Raw genomic sequence first — 18,652 nt, forward strand, 5'->3', positions numbered from 1 at the left:
TAAAAAACACAGAGAATTGAAACAGATAAAGCAGTTTGCAAGTTACCGTTTACACCAGATATTTTTCAATGTATCCGTATCAGCTAATATCCCTAAACCCTGGCCACTGTTTTCCAACATCGACGTGCAGCGTAAATCAAGATGTATGGTTCAACAAGTCCGGCAATATCCTGACGCCATTGTGACCCTACGAACGTGCTGCCAAACATGTTTGTCCGGTCAGCTGGATGCCTCCAAAGGCTGTGACGTCATCACGGAGGGATGGGAGGGGGGCTGGAGCAGTGCCTGACCAATAGAGCCACCGTTAGTTGACGTCAAAGTAGCGAAACGGCAAACAAGGAGTCACGACGAGGGCTGGTGAGATACTGGGAGCAATAGATGGGTTACTGAGGGACAGAGGGAGAGAGGCGAGAGAGAGAGAGAGAGAGAGAGAGAGAGAGAGAGAGAGAGAGAGAGAGAGAGAGAGAGAGAGAGAGAGAGAGAGAGAGAGAGAGAGAGAGAGAGAGAGAGAGAGAGAGAGAGAGAGAGAGAGAGAGAGAGAGAGACGGAGAGCGTGCTGAAAAGCTGCAGACGAGTGTAGAATGATAGCGACAGGAGAATGGAGCAATCGAAGACAGAGCGGTCAGAGTAGGGAGAGTTGATCGAGAAGAGAGGGCTGGAGCGAGGCGCGAAAGTCGACTGAGGACAAAACGATAGACCTGGCGATGGTTCAGATGGCGTGGCGAAGAAGGACGGTGGGACAGAGGACATGGGACGACAATGCCGCAGAGTACAGATGAGGGTAGAGTTCGGGTGGACGGCGATAGCCGGTACGGATGATGTTAGAGCACGGATGAACGAGGAGAGAGTGCTTGAGAACGATAGCAGAGCGCGGGCGGGCCAGAGCAGAGGACAGAGAAAGACTCTGAGACGGAGTGCGGGCGGGAGGTGACTCGCGGGGCAGTGTGCAGGGGATTCGATGCAGAGTGCAGGCGGGGGGGGGGGGGGGGGGGGAGACCTAGCAGAGAGCGGACGGCCGTGTCTCGTTGCAGAGCGCAGGGAACTCGGGGCAGAGCGCGGCGCGGTCCGCCGTGCGTGTGACGGGTCCCACGACTGGTCATTGTTCGGCGGCCCGTCTGTCGCGCCGACTGTCTGCGTGTGTCCGCACACCCGTCCCGGCCAGAGATGGGCCAGCGAGAGCCGAGAGGTGGGCCAGCGAGAGCCGAGAGACGGGATGGCGAGAGCCGAGACGCCCCCGTCATAATAGGAGGTCCGTGTCACAGCCACCAAAGGAAATGTGGAAACGCCCGCTCGTCTTGAAAACGTAAATTAACCCGCGCCCTGCTGGGGGGGGGTGTTTGAACCCCCCCCCTTGTGGTTTTTCGCGAATATCTCAAAAACGGCGGCGCGGAGCGCCGCCGTTTTTGGTACACCTTATCATAATCAATTCTACACATGTTGTGAAAATTTCACACCAAGGTCATTCAAGGTCAGGTCACCAGGTCACTTGAAGTGACCTCACCTCATAAAAAGCTTCAATGTCTGTCATAGCTACACCGAGTGACCGATCGCTTTGAAACTTTCAGCGATTGCTAAGAGCAATAGCATGTACAAAATGTATATCTCAGAATTTTGATATCGATGACCTAAGGTCAGGTCAATTTTGCGACCTCCCCATTATAAGTCAATGGGAGAAAATTGAAATGCGCCTCTTTTGGACGAAAGACATTATAAACACTCCCAAACACCGAATTACAAGTGGTTTAGACACACAGAACATGAAAATGGTGTCCGTGACCCCTGTTCATGCCCTGAGGTCATCTTAGGTCACGAATGGTATCTAACAGTTTTTCGCAAATAACTTTTTATAGAGGCATGCTAGAGCGATGAAAACGCCTTAGATGTGTTCAGCTCGACGATACGGATCGATTGATATGCAACATGACCCTTTCCGGTCAGGTCATGACCTTGACCTGAGGTCAAATTTTCAAGTTGACCTTCCAAGGTCAAGTTATAGTTCATTCGATGCGTCTTGACGAGAGGAACACGATGCCGGTAAAAGTAAGCTCGTACAAGGCTTGGGTCAAAAGTTATTGCAGAAAAACTGTTTACGAAAAAATCGGCTATTTTTGCAGTTTTTGCCCCCTGCAGGCAAAACTGTTGACGTTAGGTCAAATCTGAGAGGATTACTCAGAAAGGGCGTTAATAGGGCTATCGAATGCGCTTTTCTGCGGCGCTGTAACTCTATTGGTTCCCGAGTTATGCGTTGGCTTCTTGGAAATTTTCGACATTCGACCTGGAAATCGGCGAAATTTTGCCTTCAATGACCTCTGGTGACCTGACCTTTGACCTGACCAAAAAATTGACCGAAGTGATTTCGTCATTATTTTTGACGCTCTTTCGAACGCCGCCTTCCGCGTATCGCTACGTGGCCCAGGAGCCGAGTTACAAGGGGGGTGTTCAAACACCCCCCCCAGCAGGGCGTGGAAATCCAGGACCCCCAGCCGGGCGCGGGTTAAACCAATGTACCGGCCAAATATCTCACGGGATGCCATAACGTTGGAAATGAGACATCTTTCCGTCTGATGATTGAAATTAATTGAAGACCGTTTGTGCCGTGATGTTTTTTTTTTTTTGAAGAGTTGGACATGGTACAAGTGTTAAAGTGTAAGAGTGGACTGTAACAGACACTCTCATCCTTGAAACTACATAGCTCACCATACAGTATGTGTACCAATACATACAAAATTTACGTGATACCGAACTTGTTGCTTCCTTTTCGACCTTTGCTTCATGCGCGGTCTAGAAAAAAAAAAATCAACAAAATCCGTCAGCATGGTCATCCAGAAAATTGCAGAACAAGAAACTACTATTGAATTCACTTCAGCTGCCTGGGCTCAGATTGCATCTCTCTGTTGGCAAAACTACGAGCATATACTTTCTCGCTTCATTTAATTTTCAATTTAGTTACACCGCTGAGATGTTTTCACTGCATCTGACGGCTCGAAGAATGCTCATTTTGCACCGTACCGACTCAGTAGCTACCTATACATACTCATGCAGGAATGACTGAGTGTTCACTGTTCTTATACCTAGGCTAAGCTCAAAATCTTGCGCTCTATCTATACCCACACTCTAGTCACAGTTCATGTAGCTATTTGCTCACCTCTATACTCACACCTCACAGCCCAAATATGTGCTCTTTGTACTCATAACTCATGTCGATCATAACGTTTTCCTCAAATTTCATGCCGATCATGTTTTCTACTCACAGTTCATGTCGATCATGACGGAGCTGGTGGCCGGCGCCGTCAGGTTGGTGTTGGACGCCAGACAGGTGACCATCCGGTGGAGGTCCGACCTGTCCAGCGCCTCCACGCTGTACTGGCTGACCGTGTACTCGCCCTGGGGCTGGTACGGTACCGGTAGCACCGCGCCACCGGACTTCCAGGTCACAGCCGGACGCGGAGAGCCTGTGGGAGGGACCAGAACCATCACCGGAGACCCCGGGACATGAGTTATCAATGAGCCTGTGGGTGTTTACAAGACGCACACGAAAATGGAAGAATGGGCATGATAATTTAGAGGTCACTGTAATTCCAGGTCAACAGAGGACCAGGTTTCCTGGATTTTCAGGTCGCAACGAACCGAAGACTATCACAGACACTGCATGCACTGCTGTGCAAATAATTCATACTTCTGGCGCATCAGACATGGTGGGAGGGGGGGGGGGAGTGGACAATAAGGTCGTCATTCACCTTCCATCTTCCAGGTGACCCAAGTGGGCTGCTTTTCTTTTGCAATGCATCCCTTGACGCAACGGATCTGAGTCTGCCTTTTCCCTACTACTATATATCTATAGTACCGTAGTACCTTTCCGCAGCAGACTGGATGTCACCCGCCTCCCTTGACGACACAGATCGCAGGTCGATTACCTCCCTTGGCGCGACAGGTCGGAGGCCACTTATGTCACTTGACGCTGCAGGTGGGATTCACTTACCTCCCATCGTGACGCGACAGGTGGAGGCTGTACTTACCTCCCTTGACGCGGCAGATCAGCTCCAGGCGGTCTCCTTCGCTGAACGGACCAGCAACTGTGTGAAGAATGCGTCCCCGAGGGTTCACGATCCGCACATACTCGGGAGCCGCTGCAACATAGAGTGCGAGGCACTTGTAGAACTCATCGGCATTTCCGTTCAGAAACATCCCAATTTTCAGTGGACATAACGAATACGTGCACTTAGACATGGAGAATATACATTTACAGGAAAGGAAACTATAATGGAATCATGACATGACGGGAAAAGAGGAGAACTGTTACAAACCGGTTTTAGGCATGAAACTGCCTCATGAGATAAGGCGCCTTCGCGCTCACATGCTTTACGAGCGAGAACTACCACTTCGAAGAGTTTGGCGTCCTCCCATAAATCGATTTATTGCTTTTATGCCATCTAAACTGGTGATGAAGTGTATGTAAGCAAGGTTAATGTTGTCCACGGTGCATCAGCGCAGATCAACCAACTCCCTGCAGGAAAGCGGACACCATGTCCATGCCTGAGCCTAGGTGCAGGTATGTCTGAGAAAAATCAAATGTGCAGAGGGAATAAAGTCCTGACACATCTCACTGCAGGTCGCCAGTGATTTGGCACTGAAAAATATCTGGCTAATTACGTACAAATAAACGCTCAGGCTGGGACAGCGTCTGTGGCCAAGCGCTAAAACGCACAGCTTTCATCATAAACTGCGCTCGAAAACCACTGCATATATTCATTGCAAAGTGGAGATGCATTTTGCTACAGTTCAAATATCCTTAATGAGTTGTGATAACTAATCACGAGCTTGATGCTTCAGACTTTCGGAAAAAGAGAAACGGTCTCGGCCTCATCAAACATTTCAGTTTTAACAAAACATTTTAATGAGAGTAGGTGTTAGGAAACTAGCCGGGAACTACCGAGTGCTTCTGAAGGACATTGCACGTACTTGAACTTGTCGCTAGTGACAGACTAAGCACACCTGGGACTGTATCTGGGATTACACTGGATTAGGTTTGCGTCAAACCAGGGGACGGCCACTTGTGACGCTTTGAGCGAAGGGTCGTCAAAGGATTGCTGATGAAAGGCTATTGTCCATTGACATTTAGTTGGTGAGCGGCGAGCACCAGCTGAAGAGAAGAAAGAAAAAGAAAAAAAGAAAATAAAGAGTAAAGAAAGAAAAAAGAAGAAGGAAAGTAAGAGAGGGAGAGAGAGAGATTGAGAGGAGGAGGAGGAGGAAGAGGAGGTGAGGAAAAATTGAGATGAGAGTGAGTGAGAATAATAGGATCGCAGAAGCGGCAGCACCATGCGATTTCGTCAGCTCACTCACTGATAACGGTCAGGTTGACCAGGGCATTCCGAGTGCGCGAGTGCTGGAAGTCGACCCTGCACTTGTAGATGGCCTGGTCGGCGGGACCGAGGTCCCTCAGGGTGAGCACGGCCGGCCGCCGGCCGGGCACAAAGTCCACCCGCGAGCCGAACACGGACGTGTTGTGCCACCGCCGGCTAGACTCCTCCCGATTCCGAAAATCGTAACTGAAACAGAATGGAGACGTGAACACAGACATGTGAGGAAATTTAATGAGGTTTTACATTCAGGGTGTTTGGGGTAAATTAGACCTCTAGATCACACTTTTTGTAAACAACGTATCACTTCGGCTCGCGTAATCGCCCAGCCCAGCTGTTTAAATCGCTCTGCTAACTGCCTCTCACTTCTCAGTTCTGAAGAGATTAGGCAGAAGCGTTTCACTGCACATGCTAGAGGAAGATAGTCAATTCAAGGGCTGACAGAAGCCCGTTATTTTTTGGTGCATCCAAAACGGAAGAAAAAAAAAACATGTTGAAGCTGCTCACATGTGTTCCGTTAATATTGCATCAAGCACCTATTCTGTATTTTGAAGGAAAACACTTAACGATCAAATAGCAAATTACAATGAAAAATTAATGAATTAGTTATTGGTCATCTAATTGATCAATGATCATATTCAAAATTTGCCAGAGATGACTTTCAACTGATTGTGATCTCCTTCGCATATTCTTATAATCGGCTGTGCTGTCTGTTTGACATAGTTTGACAATGACAAACAAATCATACCTTTCTTACAGTTGCATTCCTTGCAACATTACATTATATATTCACAGTTACATTCTAAATTACATTTTAAATATCAAAATTTTGTAATTTCATTGCAAATTGCACTATTTGCATGGTAGATAGTAGATACAATAGGATTTTCGACAAATGCGTATTTGGTAGGATATGTTTATATGCATAAGGTTCTGAGAAAGAAAATCTGCAAAATCCAGATACTTCTGAATGGGCACACTTCTTGCATTTCTACCGCACGAAGATACACTGAATCTAACTGACGACACTAACGAATCTTAACCCTATTCCTGGCGGGGGGGGCCTCAGGAGCCCCCCCCCTGAGGTTTTTTGGTTATATCTCCCAAACGCGTTGAGCTAGGAAGCTCAAATTTTCTGACTTTTCCTAAAAGGCTTCTACGCAACATGTCTGAAAATTTTGAGTTGATCTGACCTCAGGTCAGGTCACCAGAGGCGGTTTGGTGACGCTACCTCAGAAAAGTTTGCAATCACGCCAGAGCTAGAGTTTTTGACCGATCCATTTCTTCTCTTCAGGGTTTAGTTAGGGTACCAGTATGTGCAATTTGTATATCTCGGAATTTTGATATCGGTGACCTAAGGTCAGGTCAATTTCGCGACCTCCCCATTATAAGTCAATGGGGGAAAAATCAACTCCCTGTTTTTACCACTAAAACGGGTCGGAATGGCCCCATATACCATACATGACTTCATATACGATCAACCTTCACTACCTTGAGGTCTGTTCGTTACGGTCCAAACTCCATAGACAAGCGGACATACGGTTTTACAAGAGTTAGGCGACGAAATACTCAGCTTAATTATTAAGTAATGGGCACCATTAGGTAGGCCATACAATTTTCTGTAGTACCGCATAGTCGCTGCAGTCAAAGGTGTTCTGGTTTTTATGCTATATGCCAAAGAATTTTTGCGTGTAATTACCGGTGACACGACATATTTCTGCTTTATTGGGTTGGGCGGTGAAGTCGATGACGTGATCACAATGAAAATGGCTTAGTTTTGTAGAACATTGAATTCTGATTCCGGCACGACTCTCGCTAGTCCATTTTTTATTATAAATAAACCATTAATTGCGGTACAAAGTCAAAACTAGCCCGAAACGGCGCCCGCAGCGGCCGTTAGCACAGCGGCCTTATGGTAAACAGGTTAGTTCACATTCCCGCCGCTATGCGAGTGGCGGCGGCGCCACCTGTCCTCATGTCCGCCTTGGACCGTAACGTTTGCTGTTGGGCAGCTGTGAGGTCATGTGACGTCATCAAAGGTCACCAAAGGTTCTTGGCCGATAACTCCGTACAGGAACAAGATACAGACGCGTGGATGGTCTCATTGTGTTCAGCTCGTCAAGACGCATCGAATGATATACATGATGACCTCGAGGTCACGTGACCTGAGGTCAACCTTTGACCTTGACCTTTCGAGGTCAACATATATATCATTCGATGCGGATTGACGAGAGGATCACGATGATGCCCTTAGTTTGTTCCTATCTTGACTAATTCGAAAGTTATTCGAGAAAAACTCTCTCCATATCTAGTGCCGCCATTTTGACTTTTTCGACCCCTGTGACGTCATCTTTGACCTGACCTGAAAATGACCTTTGTAAAAATTGTAGATCTTGGCCGTGCGTATCCGATGCCGTTTACCGCTTGTCGCTATCTTGCTTCGTTCTCGAGATCTCAGGGGGGGGCCGAATCGGCCCCCCCCCCCCCGCCAGTTTCTTGTCCCGGCGGAGCCCGCCAGGAATAGGGTTAAGTGCTCCAGTCCACACCGCATTTTTGCTGAGTGCTTTTTCGCATTAGTGAAGGTTCGGTGCAGATCGATAGTAGGCACTCCAGCCTAGTCTTCGTCAGAGTTCCTCCAACCAAGACAAATGTAGCCATGGTGAGCACTCCCCGGTCCTAGGGTCGGATCACCGCTGACGAGATAAATTAGTAGAAAACCGTGTGAGGAGGTAAAACCAATCCCGGAACCTCTGTGGTATACGTAAATACTTGAACAGCTGCTTGGGCATTGGGTAAATAACTACATCCAGAATTCAGTAATGACGGTTCCGCAGAAAAGGCGGCTATCTAGCCAAAAATAACGATTTTCATCCATTTCATGTTGATGCTCTGCGACACGTTTTAATAACCCCAAGTTACGGGTGACAACACCAGCACAATAACACGCTAAAAGGTTATTTGGTTTCTCTCGGTGGCTCCTTGGGAAGCTGCCATTAATTTTGTCTCTCTGCGCAAAATTAGACGCGAGACAAACGGCCCCCGGGGGCTGGCGGCGCGAGCGACTAGAGTGCGGCTCCTCGGCCCGCCCGATATAGCCAATGACATGGCCGTTACGAGCCAACTTTGCCCATCGATGGTCGCCACGGCCGCTCTAACATGGAACGGGCCATCCCACGGGTCTTGGCCGTTAGAGGAAGGACAGGTCCGGAGTTGTTTCAGCACATGTTGCTGTCATCCTCAGCGCCATTAGCAGGACAGAATGGCGAGCTGTCTCCTGCTGGCTGTTCAGTGTCATCCACTACAGTTGGATTGATAATATACGTATTATTTATGTTAGAAGTTTGCGTTAAAGATGCATGAATATTTCCATTGAAGCGTAGCTAGGCAAAATGGAAATATGACTTAGGAGACATTCCAGTCGAATTCGCCCAGAGATAAAGGTTCAGAAGACAGATTGCTATTAGCTATCGACATCGACCAAGTGTCCTCCCTTTCGATCAAGTTGACCGAGCGAGCGCAGCCGGCGGCGAGGGCCGCGGTGACTATCAGGGTCCGCGGAGCCCCGGCCGAGACCGGTCTCCGGCGCCGGCCCCGACTGACCTCCAACGACGGACGATGCTGCGCTGGACAGCCACGGCAGCGCTGCCACAAAAAGGCCAAAGCGAGAAAATCGACGGTGGAAATTGGGTGGTTAAAGCGAGCGTTTATATCTCAGAATAAACTTCAAAATGTCACTGGAGCGTGTTTGGAATATGACAGTTCGTAGATAGGCTGACCTAAGCAGAAGCCGAAATAAATGAAAAAACGGTGTGGAAAAAATGTGTCAATACAACTTGACGTCAATATTTGGTCAAAAGAAAATAAGTCCCAACCTTGGCCCACGTTGGTTCTTATAGCCGCTAGCGTACAGGCGGAGGACGATCAGACCCCCTCCCCCAGCCGCCAGTCCCCTGATCGAGCTGAAGCTTCGCGAAAAAAAACGTGTTCTCGTGAGCTCCATGTTGATCCGCCATTTTCCGCGAGTTATCCGTGAAATATATCTTTGAATCGTGAAAAAATAATCTGACAACCCATGTAAGTGTATCAAGCCACCGATAACTTATCAAAGAACACATTTAGTCAAATTGTTACTCAACATCCCTTTGCAGGACGCAGATTCGAAGTACTTACAGTTATCGTCAAATTAAAATTCTAATTTGTAAATGGGCAATATCAGAACGCACCGGCAGAATGTCTGCTATATTCTTCTTCCTTTTTTCTTTTGTGTTTTTCTTTTGTCGACAGCAGTACATAAATGCTTGCATTACTAGCAGACGAGAAATGGTTTCGTCTGTCCGCTAATGCCCCGCTACCATTAGCACAGGTACGCGGAGTATGTACAGTAGCAGCTTGTGATTAGCCGCGCGAATGCGTCTCTCAGCAGGAATACACTGCAGTTTGCCGTGCAGTGGGACGGTAATGCGGACAATGTTACCACGGCGGCTGTCGGCGTATTCGAGCGGAATGTGTAATGCGTCCGGCCGCGGCTCCGGGTCGGTCCGGATAAGCTCCGGGTCGGTCCGGATAAACTCCGGGTCGGTCCGGATAAACTGGTCCACAGAGTGACGCCGCCTAACGACTGCTATTATCGCGCCTTCCCAAGGGAACGGCAGCCGGAACACCCGTCCGCGGTTTAATGACGGCTGAAAGTGCCGGCGCACATCGCGGCAACGCATTACCCACTAATGCGCGTCCCGTCAGTGCTTCTGCAGAGGTAAGCCGCCCAGTAACAGGATGGTATCAATTCACTTGATTTACGGGGAGGTGCGAATTTATCCCACCATAGAGGAGACACTATTTCCAAACAATAGCGGGTCCGATAGCTTGGAATCACGCCACTGTGTTCTGGCATTTTTGTCTTATGGTTTCTTTGTAAGGTGTTGATGCACTGCAGAGCAATAAAGCTTGAGTAAACCGCAAGCCATAATCACAATGCCACTGGAACATTTTTTTTTCATTTTTCACGATAACTACGATGGAGAGGCGACGAAAGTCACAAAACAAGATATAAATTGTGACCAATGGCAATGACCAGATGATCTTAGCAAGAGAGCGAAGGGCTGTTTCCTGTATGTAGGTACTACATAGTGTAGAAAATTCAAACTGTTTGCAGATATCGGCTTGCCGTTCTAGCCATTGTCCCTCGAAACAGTGAAGGTCACGGTAAAAATAGAAATACAGAAATACGACGAGCACACTGCTCTGCATGGGTTACGGACAAAAGTACGTATCGCTAAAGTACGTAGGACAAAAGTACGTAAGCAAAAGTACGTAGGATTAAAGTACGTATCGCAGAAGTACGTACAGTATAAAGTAAGTATGGACAAAAGTACGTCAGGGACAAAAGTACGTATCGCAGAAGTACGTACAATATAAAGTACGTATGGACAAAAGTACGGCAAGGACAAAAGTACGTATCGCAGAAGTACGTACAGTATAAAGTACGTATGGACAAAAGTACGTCAGGGACAAAAGTACATATCGCAGAAGTACGTACTATATAAAGTACGTATGGACAAAAGTACGTCAGGGACAAAAGTGCGTATCGCAGAAGTACGTAGGGTATAAAGTACGTATGGACAAAAGTACGTCACGGACAAAAGTACGTATAGCTAATGTACGTATAGGGTAAAAAGTACGTATGGACAAAAGTATGTCACGGACAAAAGTACGTATCGCAGAAGTACGTAGGGTATAAAGTACGTATGGACAAAAGTACGTCACGTACAAAAGCCTACGTATAGCAAATGTACGTAGGGTATAAAGTAGGGTAGCCTTGGGCAAGACGCCCCAGATAATTTATTTCGCTACGTAGGTACCTTCTTTTGTCTCACATCACCTGGAAGGCCAAATTTGTGCTCAATGTGTTCTTTGGACATTTTACTTTAAATTCCATCCCTCAAATTCATTCACTTATGATCGGACTCCCAGCTAGGAAGTGCTTTGTGAAGCAACTGCAAATGGGGCATTTTGCCCCAACCCCAGGGCAAAACGCCCCACGGCCTGAGGCAAGAAGCCCCATACACTAGATTAACCCTCGCGGGCCCGGGGGGGCGTTTTTCGCCCCCCCCCCCCCTCCTGGCGAATATTTGCGATAGCTCCCGAACGCTTAGGGATAGGAGAGCGAAATTTTCAGTACCTTTTCTTCCATCAATTTGACATCTTCTGAAATAAAAAATTTGGACCTAGCCCCATTGATGACGTCACAAAGTCGATTTTTCTAGACCCCTGCACGGCAAACTTCGGTGTCACAGACGCGAACTTCAAATAGCTGCTAAAAATAGAGTTTTAAAGATAAAGACAAATTACGAGCACGGTTGTGTAGCATTTGACCTAGACAAAAATACAAAAATAGTTTTAGTGACCTGAGATCAGAGGTCAGGTCAACGACCCCGAGCTGTGGTTTTAGTTTTTCGCAAATAACTTCGACAAAAATGGTCCTAGAGCTACGGCAGTGGTACCATCGCATTTGTCTTGTCAAGCCGCGTCGAATGATATATATTTTGTTTGGAAAAGGGCAAGTTTTATGTTGACCTCATGTGACCTCGAATGACCTTTGGTTGACCTTGACACATCAAAAGTAGTTTATGATGGATTCGTACCCGCTGATCACGAATCTGGCATCTATTTTCCTCTAAGCCTTTATTTAGAGCCTCCGGATGGCAAAATTGTCTTATTTATTATTACTAACTTGAATCAGTGAAATAGTCTCTAGCAAGGACTCTCTTCTGTGACCTTGACCTTTGAGCAGCCTTGTATCGTATGATGAACCACAAATAGGGACCTGATAAGCCTCAAAACATTTCAAAACATCTTGGAAGTTGACACACAAGATGTACGAAAAAGTGTAAGTTTGAGGTCAATTTTGAGCATGACCTTGACCTTGAACTTTGATGTTGAGTACATTTTCGGAATTCTCAGATTCTCTTCTTTTGTTTGACACCCAATTTTACCGGTTTTATGCATCCTGCCGTCCTCTAGAACGCTCACTTTGAGATCACTACACATGTGCCGGTTTTTGCCTTTGACCTTGACCTCTGACCTTGAAAATTGACCTGAGGTCAAAAATTTTGGGTGCTTTAGAAGCGTCTCGTAAGGACCTTTCGTTTGGTATTGTTTTGTTTGCGTAGCTCTCTTATTTACGGAGTTATACAGGGGGCGAAAAACGCCCCTCCCCGGGCTGCGGTGGTTGGAATTATCCCCCGGGCCCGGCCGGGTTAACAGAAGAGAGGATCTTTCCCCAGAACCCTGCCAGTTCCGAGAAACATCGGTGAGGCGTTTTACCTCGGCGGGGAGACTTGCCCCGGTCTACCCTACGTGTGGACAAAAGTACGTCACGGACAAAAGTACGTCACGGACAAAAGTACGTATAGCAAATGTACGTAGGGTATTAAGTACGTACCCCACCCTTGGGTTAAGTTGATCAATGTGTAATACCTTTCTTATTCTTTATTTAATGAGCATTTGTTACAAGGCATAGCAAAATTTCTCGATGAGTAAATGGGCGAAATGGACAAAGCTATATTATTTGGTATATGAATTTATCATGAGTTCCCTGTAGTATGGCAACAGAGCAGCAATAAAGAAAAAGTGGCTCAACTTACACTACTATACCCTACTTCTAGCATACGTACTTTATACACTACGTACTTTGGCATACGAACCGTACGTACTTTTGGCATACGTACTTTTTACACTACGTACTTTTGCATACGAACTTTTGCGTACGAACATTTGCGTACGTACTTTTGGTATACGTACTTTATACACTACGTACTTTTGCATACGTACTTTTGCGTACGAACATTTGCGTACGTACTTTTGGCATACGTACTTTATACACTACGTACTTTTGCATACGAACTTTTTCGTACGAACATTTGCGTACGTACTTTTTTCATACGTACATTTTACACTACGTACTTTTGCATACGTACTTTTGCGTACGAACATTTGCGTACGTACTTAATTTAGCATACGTACTTTATGCACTACGTACTTTTTCATACGTACTTTTGCGTACGAACATTTGCGTACGTACTTTTGACATACGTACTTTAATACTTTATGCACTACGTACTTTTGCATACCTACGTACTTTTGCGTACGAACATTTGCGTACGTACTTTTGGCATACGAACTTTATCGCCTACGTATATTTGCGTACGAACATTTGCATACGTACTTTTGTCCTACGTACTTTAGCGATACGTACTTTAGTCCTAAAATCGCTCTGCATTGGTTTTTGTGGAACTATTTTAGACTTATCGTGCAATAAATATCCTCCCTGAAGTCACCAGCTCACGACTGACATGATATTTAAGATGAATTTGGCAGTCGGCAGACCCCAAATCTGCCGCCGTGTCAGCCAACTTCACGAGGAAAACTTACCGGCGATCTCTGCGTCCGTCGATAGCCGGCGCCTTTCAGTGCCAAGTGTCGGACATTTGTTTACCTTTGTCGCCGATCGTCGGATTTATTTTTCGGCACGGTGCTGATCACTTGCAAGCTTTTCATCGCTCGCGCAGTGAATGGATCAAGTTTGGCTCTTTGGACCGGAGCTGCTCTCGTTAAAGCCAGCAACTCTCGCATCGTTTGCGAGATTGAGCCTCTATGCAGCGTGCTTTCTGAGTTGAATGAAACTAAGCAGCCGGTTTATAGCTGGACTAAAGCCTAGCGGTCCTATCCCACTGTCTAGTGTCTACTAGATAGTGCGCAGAGCAGCAACAAGAGGCTTGCGTTATCAACAGATTTCACGCCAGCCTTAGTTTCCTGAGCATCAGTTCTTCTATATCTGTTGGTATTATGTCTGTTAGAAATCAAACCACTAAAGAACGACCATATAAGCGACGAGTCACTAGCGACGAGCAACACACGGCGCGGTGGTCGAAAGTTGGTTATTCACAATCGATAATGAAGTCGTGTCCTGAGTTAGGCCTAATCATACACTTTTTATACCGGTATGCGTTCGGATCTTTGGTCTAACGCAGGGCTGCAGCATCCTAAGCACCATCTTATTTCCATATAACTGTCCCAATCCATTTCCAGTGTCTGCTGCCCGAACCATGCGGCACAGTGCAGCTTCAGGCGGCGACCATTGGTCATCTAGCGGCAGCGAATGAAACTAAAATTGACACCACCGCTGAATCGAGATCAGATGTGTCTACAACATTCATTCAAATGTGCACGGGAGGGATTTTTTACCTAAACCATAGATTATCTTAACGATTCTTTAGGAGTCCTAGACTCCTAAAAGACTGGACGACACTGGACAGCAATGGACGCTACTTGAGGTCTGAACACGGGATACAAGTTAGCGTAAGAGTGGGACTTCGGGATACGTTACCTATAAACAGAGACGTCTGGACACGTTTCCTTTAGACTGGGACAGCCAGCCGCGTTACCGTACCTGTAGACGGGCGCGTCGGATCCGTCTCTGTACCAGAGTACGATCAGAGTGGCGTGTTACCGTACCTGTAGACGGGCGCGTCGGATCCGTCTCTGTACCAGAGTACGATCAGAGTGTCGTGCTACCGTACCTGTAGACGGGCGCGTCGGATCCGTCTCTGTACCAGAGTACGATCAGAGTGGCGTGTTACCGTACCTGTAGACGGGCGCGTCGGATCCGTCTCTGTACCAGAGTACGATCAGAGTGTCGTGCTACCGTACCTGTAGACGGGCGCGTCGGATCCGTCTCTGTACCAGAGTACGATCAGAGTGTCGTGCTACCGTACCTGTAGACGGGCGCGTCGGATCCGTCTCTGTACCAGAGTACGATCAGAGTGTCGTGTTACCGTACCTGTAGACGGGCGCGTCGGATCCGTCTCTGTACCAGAGTACGATCAGAGTGTCGTGTTACCGTACCTGTAGACGGGCGCGTCGGATCCGTCTCTGTACCAGAGTACGATCAGAGTGTCGTGTTACCGTACCTGTAGACGGGCGCGTCGGATCCGTCTCTGTACCAGAGTACGATCAGAGTGGCGTGTTACCGTACCTGTAGACGGGCGCGTCGGATCCGTCTCTGTACCAGAGTACGATCAGAGTGTCGCGTTACCGTACCTGTAGACGGGCGCGTCGGATCCGTCTCTGTACCAGAGTACGATCAGAGTGGTATCATCTGGCGGGGGGACCGTGTCGCAGGGCAGACTGGCCTCGTGACCCTCCAGGCCGAGGATGTCGGTAGTAGAGGCTGCAATCAGACACAACAATAACTGTCACCTGACAGCAGTCTAAGCTGCGGCAACTGTCAGATGACAGAAGCTACACACCGTGGCCACTGCCAGCTGGCAGTGGCAAGGATAGACCACGGCAGCTCTCAGTTGACACTCGACAGCTGTCACATATCAATGCAGCTAGCTGTCAGTTGACAACAGTCGCACACATCTGTCAGATGACAGCAGCAGTGACAAATCGCAGAAACTGTCAGCTAGCAGCAGTCAAACACCGCGGTACTTCTTGTCAATCAGGAAAACTGTCAGCTGGCAGCATAAGTCACATATTACGGCAGCTGTCAGCTGGTGCAGCAGCCGTCACACAAACTGTCAATAGCACAGCAGTCCGTCACACAATATTCGGACACAATTGTCCGCTGTTCAAACGTTGGACGCGGAGCAAGGTAGTCTGCCCGGGGCTCAGGCAATAAGGCCCAGCGGGCGTCGTCGCTGCACATATTTGGAGCCGACGCAACGGCCGACGGTTGTGAGCACAGACGTAATATTGGCCCAATGTTGGCATATGGCCTCTGTTTTCATAGGCTGAGCCAGCGCTTTCTTATGGGAGCGACAAAATGCAGCAGATTCGGTAAAATCGTGGTACAGTTTGCATGTGATATTTGTAAGCATATGAGCCCCCTGTTTTCCTGACTCAGGTATGGAATGAGAGTGAACAGCGACATAAAGCCCTTGCGAGATTTAGAGTAAAAATTAATATAATACTCCTGTGTATCCAATTTTTTAGAGCTGTTAGAATATTTAACAAATCATGCATTGTACGGTTGTAATAACAAGCGTGCTCCTTTATATGTCGATACGAATGATATATCAACAAGCATACAGAAAATATCCTGGGTGACTGGAAGTGAAGTGCAGCCATTCCCAATTTCCGTTCCTCGATGGCGGCGCTGGGTTTGACCAGGGCACGTCCGTAGCACCTCTGATAGTTCAACTTTGACCTGGGCCAGACACGGAGGGCTCCAACTTCCCAGCCCACTCGGCACACAGACCCGCTCTGCTGCGGCGGACAGATCCCGGCCGCTGCGGAAGCGCCCCTCCCTCCCCAACCCTCCCGCACCGCCATCCAGCACGTACTCCCTCGACAAGTTTCCCGGACCGGTAGCGGCTCCGACGAGGATTAAGTGGCCATTGGCGCCTGGCCGAGCGGGCCATGACCCAGCCAGATCGGCCGCAGCGCCGGCCGCCAGTCGGCTCAGCTGCAAAGCCAGAAAAGGTGCCAGCGCCGTCTCCGTCTGCCCATTTGCGGGCCATTGAGGTTCAGTTTGTGGCCGTGACAGTCTGGTCTGAAAATCGGAGTTTGGTGTCGGGTCAAGGCCATCTCTGGGGACCCGCAAATTTAGTGAGTAAATGTCTGTTTCATTTTTTTTTGTGGTTCTCTGAGTGGTTCTAAAACTACTCCCAAAATGAAAACAGAAGTCATATCAATTATTCCCATCTCTCAGACAGCTAAAAAATGCTTTTGTTAAGCAAACATTTCTTTTCCGCTAATTAAAAACTTGACCCCGTGACAGCTTCTTGGTGCTCAAATGAAGCTTTTGAAATTAAATGGTGTCAGATGTTCATGATATTTTTCATATTGTTTTGAAACAGACGTTTTCAAATGAAGACTTGACGTTCATGGCTGAAAAGGGAAGCTCGACTCTGATCAACATTCAGTTGTCAGCTCAGATCCACTCAAGCAATATGTTTGGCTCTGCTGCATATACACGGGGTCTAATTAACTAACTAATGTAACTAATGTAACTAATTTCTGAGAATGTCAATATGCTGAGTTACAGCAAACCGTTTTCAAATACTTTTGATATGCAAAACTTTATAATGCTCACTTTCAGTCTTCTCAGGTAGGCTCGGCTCGGCTCTTGTCCAAAATGTTTCCGAGCACTTTAGGGATTGGCTCAGATTGTAGCGGAGATGTGAGGTGTCACGTTAACCTTAGTTAACAATTTCCCAGCCTTGGGCAGAAGAGCAGCAGCTTGTTTATTTGGAGCTGGGTTCTGGAATAAGCCGACGAATGGTCCAGCTCGAGAACGAAACGCCTAAGTTGCGGCATCTTTCCTTTGAATTTCGGAAACAGCCAGCCTTTTCAAACATTATCTTATATTCATGATTGATTGCACAGGTCAGACATCTGCTTCTATCACAAAGTGCTCGATACATGTGTCCAACAAAGAGGCACGTCATAAAAATGGTTGAATGGATGTTTCTGAAACCAACCATTGCTCCACTCGAACCTGCAAATATGAAAATTAGTTTGTTGTTATCTGCTTTTATCAGTATTCGTTGTTCAAATACTAAAATTAGTTTGTTGCTATCTGTTTTGTCTGTATAGCTGTTATCTGCTGCAGATGGAGAGTAAAACAGTGAAACCGTCCACCGATAAAGTTGTGAAGTGTGCACACTGGCGGGGAACTTCCTAGGAACAAACAGCGTTTACAATTTCATCTAACAAGACAGTCAACTCATTGTGATAATCGGTCTAGGCAGACCTCTCACTTAGACCACTCATTATATTACAGAGCTTCCGCAGGATCAGGCGGGCGCCTTTGATGGCCGGGTGCTGCCGCATGGGTCCGTCTCAGACAGCGTCATGTAAACGGAGCTTCACATGACCCGCACCTGCTGTGGATAACCGCTGCAGCAGATTCGTTAGCCCCGGCACTACTGGCCCAGCCGGGAGCGTGAGATGTTCTTACAGATGGGTTTGGCAACTGTTGGAGCTGGTTGATGGCTGCAGTAGGTGGTGGAAGTCGGTAGAAATCGGTGCAAGCCGGTGGGTCTGGCAGCTGAATGAGCTTGCGGGCGACTTGAGTGGCTGATAGGCGTCGGCGAGTGTAGTGGCATGGTGAATGTGCCACGGCTGTTCGTTTTGGGGTACTGTGTTAGCTGTATATAAGCTGGTGCAAATGGCAGTATACTGATGGAACCGATGGTAGATATAACGGCTGTTGGTGGTGGTTTGTAAAGTCGATGAGCTTGACGAGCCGACGTGGCAGGCCAGCTGGTAGGCGAAATTCCAGTCGATGC

At 47.6% G+C, this 18,652-nt stretch overlaps 1 protein-coding gene across 1 annotated transcript in view; it reads right to left on the minus strand.

Moving 5' to 3' along the window:
• Positions 1–18,194, minus strand: part of LOC122380644 (hemicentin-1-like) — a 38,767-nt gene extending 20,573 nt beyond the window's left edge. Inside the window, exons 1-5 of the mRNA XM_043363991.1 lie at positions 18,143–18,194; positions 15,456–15,585; positions 5,341–5,546; positions 4,017–4,127; positions 3,252–3,452 (exon numbers count right to left, since the gene is read on the minus strand). Coding sequence (XP_043219926.1) covers positions 3,252–3,452; positions 4,017–4,127; positions 5,341–5,546; positions 15,456–15,585; positions 18,143–18,194 — 700 coding nt within the window. The remainder of the gene's footprint in view (positions 1–3,251; positions 3,453–4,016; positions 4,128–5,340; positions 5,547–15,455; positions 15,586–18,142) is intronic.
• Positions 18,195–18,652: the final 458 nt, after the last annotated feature.

Source organism: Amphibalanus amphitrite, unplaced genomic scaffold, assembly GCF_019059575.1.
Source record: "Amphibalanus amphitrite isolate SeventyFive unplaced genomic scaffold, NRLGWU_Aamphi_draft 000102F_arrow, whole genome shotgun sequence".
Taxonomy (NCBI): Eukaryota; Metazoa; Arthropoda; class Thecostraca; order Balanomorpha; family Balanidae; genus Amphibalanus; species Amphibalanus amphitrite.